This window comes from Acomys russatus, chromosome 16 (assembly GCF_903995435.1).
Source record: "Acomys russatus chromosome 16, mAcoRus1.1, whole genome shotgun sequence".
NCBI classification, from domain to species: domain Eukaryota; kingdom Metazoa; phylum Chordata; class Mammalia; order Rodentia; family Muridae; genus Acomys; species Acomys russatus.
Window position 1 is genome coordinate 762106 of NC_067152.1, and position 8315 is coordinate 770420.

The 8315-nt window shown below is 46.3% G+C and overlaps 1 protein-coding gene across 1 annotated transcript in view; it reads left to right on the top strand.

The window, feature by feature from the left end:
• The window catches only part of LOC127199925 (sedoheptulokinase), a 64522-nt gene extending 59510 nt beyond the window's left edge, over nucleotides 1-5012 (top strand). The window contains exon 16 of the mRNA XM_051157917.1: nucleotides 4787-5012. Within this exon, the coding sequence (XP_051013874.1) occupies nucleotides 4787-4959 (173 nt within the window). The 3' untranslated portion in view covers nucleotides 4960-5012. The remainder of the gene's footprint in view (nucleotides 1-4786) is intronic.
• The last annotated feature ends 3303 nt before the right edge of the window (nucleotides 5013-8315 follow it).

Genomic DNA, 8315 nt, shown 5'->3' on the forward strand with positions numbered 1-8315 from the left:
CTTCTGGCCATTGCATGTTTAGCAAACTTTTAATGTAGTCAACATTTTCAGTACCCCTGTATTCAATTATGCAAGGGGTCTTTTGATCTGCCGTCACAATTATTGACTCCTCCTCCCACCCTCTCCAGCACTTTTTAGCCATCTCCAAATTGCTCTTAATCCCATCCAGAGAGTTTTGCACTTCAAGTTTTAAGCTTTTTGGTTCTAGGGCTTTTGTTTTTTCTGTGTTGAAGTTTCCATTTCTTTGCTGAGGTCCTCTAGCCATTCCTTCATTCCGAATGCGTCTTCCTCTGCTTCTTTGAACATATTAACAAGTTCCTTTCTGTTTGCTAAGGGATGGATGCTCCCAGCCTACCAAGCACTGGCCCCGGGGTCAGTGGTCCCTAGCTAATTTCAACACCTGGGCCACCTTGGCATCCATTTCTCTTAACTGCTTTTTTTTTTTTTTTTTTTTTTTTTTTTTTGTGATAGAAGACCACATTTTCTTGCTTTCCCTCTTAGATCCAGTATTGTGTGCTGGGAATTGTAGATAAGCTACTGTGGAGAACCTGCATTCAGTTACCTTACCTCTAAGAACACTGAGTTTTTTTTTTTTTTCCCAGTTGGTACCTCAAGTACTAAGGAATTGCCTTGAGTTTGTACAGGCATGAATGTAAGAAGGCTTCCGGATACTGGCTACGGCCCCTTCTTACACTCAAGCTCAAGTGTGTCTGCCTCACTTCCAATTGCAGCCATTCTCCATTAAGCCTGAAGTAGTCTTACCATCAGCAAGCGGAGTCTAGTTCTCAGCCAAGGACTTATGGGTAACCACTCTGCCCAAAGCCCAGCCAGCCATCCAGCGCCACAGCCTCTGTTCTCCTATGCTCTGTTCTACTGAGTCTAGCTGTGTCAGCTGCCAGCATGGCCACTTACTCTTCTATAGTTCGTAAAGTAGTTTCTAAGCAGAGAGTCAGGGTGTTCGCTGGGCTCCCATGTGAATATCATGTCTCTTAGCGTTTGTAGTAGCTCACGTCTATCACCCCAGGCCTAAACACATCTGCTGAATGGAATTTTGTTCAGCTGTGGTTGTCCTGAGCAGGGCAGTCCAGTACAGGATCCTCCATTACAGTTGGATATAAACATCTATTTCATCAAAGGCTCACTTGGGGGCTGGGGATGTAGCTCAGTGGTCGAGCACGGTCTAGTATGTGAAGCACCCTAGATTCCACCTCTCACTTTTGGATATCGGTTTCCTGCTCCGGAGCTTCATTAGTCTCACACAGGTCCCCAGCAGTTCTGTGATTTTTGTGTGTTCTGTGTGTAATTGGAAAGAACTCCCTGGTCACATTGTCATCTGGCTCATTATCTTAGGTGAGCTAACATGTCCGAGATCTACTCAAAAGTGGCTTTGCATGTGATTTGAGTGGCTACCCATGATTTTCCTACTGACTTGGTTAGCCAGTGTTGGTTCAAATGTGTAGAGTCTGACACCGGGCAGTTTATTTTAGAAATATTTAAGTACAGTATCATATTGGGAAAAAGCGTCCTGATGAAAATTGTCACAGTAAAGCTTGGTGTGACTACATTGAAACTCTTTTGCAAAGTACACGTGATCTCTTCCATAGAAATGGGTTCTATAGCTTGAGGGCATAGGGGAGGATCTGGTGCAGTCTGGGTCGTCACAGAGGTCACCAACTACAAAGTGCATGTGACATCTCCCCTAGAGATGGTTATATGAGCTGTGAGAAACAATGCTCAAGATAAAGATCTAGGGAGGAAGAGTCTAGTTTGGGGGATTTGGGTAAGGCCTGCTCCCACAGATAGCACAGATCACCAGCCTATTAGCAACATCCAATCTTAGCCTTCTGGGTGGGAAGTAGGCACACACACACACACATACACACACACATGCACACACACGCACACGTACACGCACACACACCCCCCACACACATACACATACACACACACACACACCCCACACACATACACATACACACCCCCTCCCCACACACACCGCACACATACCACACACACACACACACACACCACACACACACACACACACACCACACACACACACACACACCACATACCACACACACGCACCACACATACAACACACACACACACACACCCCACACACATACACACACACACACACACATACACTCCACACACATACACATACACACCCCCTCCCACACACACCGCACACACACCACACACACACCACACACACACACACACGCACACGCACACGCACACACACACACACGCACATGCACACGCACACACACCCCCCACACACATACACATACACACACACACACACACCCCACACACATACACATACACACCCCCTCCCACACACACCGCACACACACCACACACACACACACACCACACACTACACACACACACCACACACACACACACACACACACACACACCCCACACACATACACACACACACACACACACATACACTCCACACACATACACATACACACCCCCTCCCACACACACCGCACACACACCACACACACACCACACACACACACACACACCACACACTACACACACGCACACACACACACACCTCTTCTCTGCTGAGAAGACAACGCTGAGTGTTTAACATTCTGGATCCCCTAGTGCTTATTTGTGAGCACGAGGACCTCATGCCCTCTACGTTATAAATCTCAGTTGACTCCCATCCAGTTAGAATTGCCATTTGGAACAGAAGCTGTGGAGTTTTATATTAGATTTTACACGTTCACTATTGAGTGTACGTACTTCTTTCTTAGGGAGCATTCCTTTAAAATTTTCCCTTCTCACTTTTGTAGCAGTAGAAACTCTGGTGATGATAGTTGGATAATTTAGACAGCAAGGACCTCTCCTCAACAAGCTGCATGTGCTAGGAGGACGTGGGAGAATGAAAGAGAGAAAGCCAAGGACAATACGTGCATAAGCATTGAACCCCTACCCAGATCTAGCCAATGGACAGGACGTTCTTCACAGTTGAGTGGAGAGTGGAGTCTGACTTTCACACAAACTCTGGTGCCTCATATTTGACCACGTCCCCTGGATGGGGAGGCCTGGTGGCACTCAGAGAAAGGATAGCAGGCTACCAAGAAGAGACTTTATACCCTATGAGCATATACAGGGGGAGGATGTCCCCCTCAGTCACAGTCATAGGGGAGAGGAGTAAGGGGAAAATGGGAGGGAGGGAGGAATGGGAGGATACCAGGGATAACCATTGAGATGTAATATGAATAAATTAATAGAATATATTTTTAAAAAAAGAGAGAAAGGCCAGGGAAGAAAGGTGGGGAGTGCAGTAGAATGTGATGAACGGTGCTGGGGACCTCAGATGCATCTGGACACCCTGGAACTGGCTAGGCCACCAGCTCCTGAGCTGGGTGTCTTTTCCACCAGTTAGTCAGTATCTTGCTGGGCACTGATAACTGAGTCTTCTTTACGAGCTCCCTGGTAGGTCATGCCAAAGTTCTTACTTGAAACCCAGTGTCACCATGCCTCCCTTGGCATTTTCTGGACCTTCTGTGCCCTGGTGGGGCCTTGATTTTGGCTGTCGTGTCTCACTTTAGAGCTTCCTAATGTGGAGCTGCATTGCAGAAACCTCTCTACCTGCCTATCTGGGCAGAGAGGCAGAGGAGCCGGAAGCAGGTGTGTGACAGACTCATGACGTTACAGGTTTTCTAGGTCCTGAGAGAGGAAGAAAACTCAAGATTTTACTAGGGTGGATGAGGCTCCTTGAGCTGTCAAAGGAAGAGGGAACTTCAAGCTTGAAGTTTTTTTTTCTTTCCCCAAGACAGGGATTTACTATGTAGTCTTTGGCTGTTCTGGAACTCACTATGTAGACCAGGCTGGCCTTGAACTCACAGAGCTTCATCTGTCTTAGCCTCCTGAGTGTCGGGATTAAAAATGTGTGCCACTAACTAAGCCTGGCTAAGATCTTTTTTTTTTGGTTTTGGTTTTGGTTTCTTTGAGACAGTTTCTCCGTTGTAGCCTTGGCTGACCTGGAATTGCTCTCTAGACCAGGCTGGCCTCAAACTCACAGAGATCCACCTACCTCTGCTGCCCTGAGTGTTGGGATTATAGGCCGGCACCACTGTGCCTAGCTCTGGCTGAGATTTTTAAAAAATATATTTTGAAATAAAAATGTAATAACGCTATTTTCCTCCTCCAAACTCCTACTCATGTCCCCTCCCTCCGACACCTCCCATGACCTCTTCTTTTTGTGTGTGTGTATACACACACACACACTCACACACATACACACACAAATGTAACCTGTGGAGTCTGCTTATGATTTTAAGGCTAATCCTTTGTACTAGATAACCTGGGGGAGGTTAATTCTATCTCTCTCAGTAGTCGTTAGTCGTCTGAGTACTTTGTCTAGCAACGAGACGGATTTCCCCTTCAGAATTAGCATGTCTAGTGATACTGTCATCGTTTTGGTCTTATTTAGGCAGCCATTTCTAGGGGACAGTCTCATCATAGCAGATGTCCTGGCTCTTTGGCTCTAAACAATCTCTGCTTTCTTTTCCAAAATGTTCCCTGAGCCTTAGGTGCATTCACTGGGGCTGGGCTCTCCAGGACCAATCGATCTGTGCATTGTATCCCATTGTGATTTTTCTGTCATGGTCTCTGCTTGCTTTAAAGAGAAGCTTCTTTGATTGAAGGGTGCCTGGGTTCCCTTTCACTTGGAGCTGCGAGGCCTATCAGTGAACCCCAGTCTGTTTTGTTGCGTCCAAGAGAGTAATGATGTGTTGCTGCCTTTCAGTTTCAGGGAGAAACTGGAAGAACTTTGCCCTGGTTCCCCTTCTGAGGGATGCAAGCACTCGAGACAGGCATAGCACCCAGCCTGAGGAAGTGCACCTGAAGCATTTCACAGGCTCCCTTAAGCCAGAGGATGCTGAGCTCTTCAAGGATTCCATGGCCCCAGCAGAGAAGTGAGGGACACTATGCAGGGGTCAATGCTGGGCCTTTGGATGGCCCGTTGCTCCTGTGGTGGAAGGGCCTGTTCAGGGAACATCAGACCTGAGTGGATGTTGCCTGGGTGCTCTCTGTGCCTGCCTAGGCATGTTCCTGGGACTTCACTGGACATGCCATGGGAAGGTGGGAGGGGCATGGGAAGAGAGATCTGTGGACTGTCTTCAAACATTTGGCTTTCAACTCTTTACAGACCTTATAAAAACAGAGTAGATGGCAGATCTCTACTTGGACACATGTTCGGCCCTGCTTTTATTTGATTTTTGGGTGGCTGGGACCACGAGCAAATGGAGTCCAGGGAAACAAATCTTTAACTACTTGCTCTGATATAAAATGCCCAAATCTTTCTCCTCTATACTCTACTGAATATCTTACTTGCTCTGAGAGGTTTTTGGAAGAGTTTGTCATTTGACAAACCCAGAGAAGGTGGGGGACACCAGTTCCATACTCAAGTCCAGCAGAATCAGGTTGCTCTAGAAGTAGCTCTCTCCTTCCTCACCAAATACTAGCTTCATTGCTATTTAAGTAAAAACACAGAAACACACTCAAAGGACACTGTAAAACAATTTCAGTGACCTTTCATGTATTATAATCACAATCCTGCTCCACCTTCTGCAGTGCTAAATTTACCTGCCCCTGCTAGTCTTGTATGTAATTCATAAAATAAACTGTGCATCTGTCTGCAAATATACTTTATAGCAAGTATGAACTTGGTGATAGTAATTGGGTTGGTGTTGCTAAGTAGTTCTCTGTTTAGTCTCTCTCTCTCTCTCTCTCTCTCCCCTCTCTGCTCTCCCTCTCTCCTCCTCTCTCTCGCTCCTCATCTCTCTCCTCTGTGTGTGTGTATGTGTGTGTGTGTGTATGTGTTAAAACATTCCCATCAAAAGCAACTTGGGGAGGAAACGGTTTATTTAATCTCACAAGTTACATCCATCATCAGGGGACCCAAGGCAGAGACTCAAGGCAGGAGCTTGAAGCTGAAGCCACAGAGGAATGCTGCTTAGTTGACTGACATTTGTCAGCTATGTTGTGCAGGGAACAGCTGTGACAAGTAAAATTATTTATCAGACCAGAGCAGACACAAAGATTTATTAAAAAAAATAAAGTGTGAGGAGAGAGAGAGAGAGAGAGAGAGAGAGAGAGAGAGAGAGAGAGAGAGAGAGGGAGAGAGAGAGAAATTATTACCATTATTATTTTAAGACATGGTCTCACTATGTAGCCTTGGCTGTCCTGGAACTTACTATGTAGACCAGGCTGGCCTCAGACTCACAGAGATCCAGCTGCCTTCTGAGCACTGGGATTAAAGGTGTGTGTTACTGTGCCTGGCTAACTGTGAGCAAATTCTAAGAGAAAAAAAAAATCACCTTCTTGAAGGAATGGAAGTTTGTTTTTGTTTTTAACTGTTAGAAATTGCCTGACCTTATCTTGTGTGCTGTTTGTGTGTGGCCCATATTTGGACAGGTTAAGTGAACTTCTCATTATCTCATTAAAAAAATACGTTTTATGTCATCAGTTGTCTTTCTTCCTTTTTTCTACTCTAAATCGTTTATTTATTTGCCACAGCATATGTGTGTAGGCCAAATGACAGCTTGTGGGAATCAATTTTCTCCTGCCTATGGGTGCTAGGGATCGAACTCAGGTCTTCAGACTTGGAGGCAAGAAGACTTTACCTGCTGAGCCATCTTGAAAGCTCAGTGGTGTTTCTTGAGACTGACTGCTTAGTGTAAGGGCTAGGGTTAGGGTTAGCGTTAGGTTAGGGTTAGGTTAGGGTTAGGTTAGGGTTAGGATTAGGGTTAGGGCTAGGGTTAGGGTTAGGGCTAGTGTTAGGGTTAGGGTTAGAGATAGGGCTAGGTTTAGGGTTAGGGTTAAGTTTAGGGTTAAGGCTAGGGTTATGGTTAGGTTTTTGGCTAAGGTTGGGTTAGGGTTAGGGCTAGGGTTAGGGTTAGGGTCAGGGTTAGGGTTAGGGTTCAGGGTACGGTTAGATTTAGGGTTAGGGTTAGGTTTCAGGGTAAGGTTAAGGTTAGTGTTAGGGTTAGGTTTAGTGTTAGGCTTTGGGCTAGGGTTATATTTTCCGTTTAGCATTAGGTTTTCCATTTAGGGTTAGGGTTAAGTTTGGGTTAGGGTTAGGGTTAGGGTATGGTAAGGGCTAGGGTTAGGGTTAGGCCTAGGGCTAGGGCTATTGTTAGGATTAGGTTAGGTTAGGTTAGGGTTAGGTTAGGGTTAGCGATAGAGATACGGATAGGGTTAGGATTAGGGCTAGGGTTACGGTAAGGGTTAGGGTTAGGGATCACTAGGAAGTCAGCCTTTACATGGCTGTGTAAGGCATGTCAACTGCTGGGGCCAGACTCCAAGCAGTCAGTGTCTGAGAGTTGAGTTGTGAGAGTTTCTGCCTCAACAGGCTCCCAAAACAGTGCCAATAGATGGAGACCAAGTGTTTAAACTTAGGAGCCCATTGGGGTCATCTACATGTAAAGCCCAGGGGAGGAGCCCAAGGTTGGCCCTGGAGGTGCCCATGGGTGAAGTGAGGTGTGCACAGCCCACAGGGAAGGTGAGTGAGGAGGAAGAATACATACACACCATCAGGATGTGGGAGTGCTTATGAAAGGGCTTGCTACGCATTATCCTTTACGCTTCCTAATAGCTCACAAGGAAGCTGTTATTAGCGCTACTTCATAAGTGAGAAAATCAAGGCTCCAATAGTAACTTACACAGCCAGCAAAATGTGACCCGGGTTTGACCCCAGGCAGCCTGACTTCAAACCCACCTTTACTGCTGAGTCAGGCTTGGGGCATGCAGGTCAGTCCTGTCTGAAGGGAGCTGGGCCGGCTTCTCGCCACCTGCTGTGGGCCCTGGGCATCTTGCTTTACTCGTAGCTTGGCTCAGGAAACCTAGTGTGATTGTTCAGTAACTACAGATTTCTTTTTCATTTGCTTCTGTGTGTGATATGCATGTATATGGGCTTGTGTGTGGAGTGTATGTATGTGTGTTCGCATGTATGAGGGCGTGTGTGTGTGTATGTGTGTGTGTGTGTGTGTGTGTGTAGATCTGAGGCTGATATTGGTAATCTCCCTAGATTGCTCTCCACCTTATTCATCGAGGCAAAGCCTCAGAAGCGGAACCAGGACTAGCCAATGCAGTTTTTCATGCTGAGTGAGCTGCCACAGCAGCGCCATATTTCCATGGGTCCTGGGGTTTCAAATTCTGGATTTCACAGCAAGTGGTTTTTTTTTTTTTTTTTTTTTTTTTTTTTTAACATCTCAGCCACCTCCCCAGCCTCAGAGTTCTATAAATTGGACCGACTTTTGAGTTTACCCAGAGCT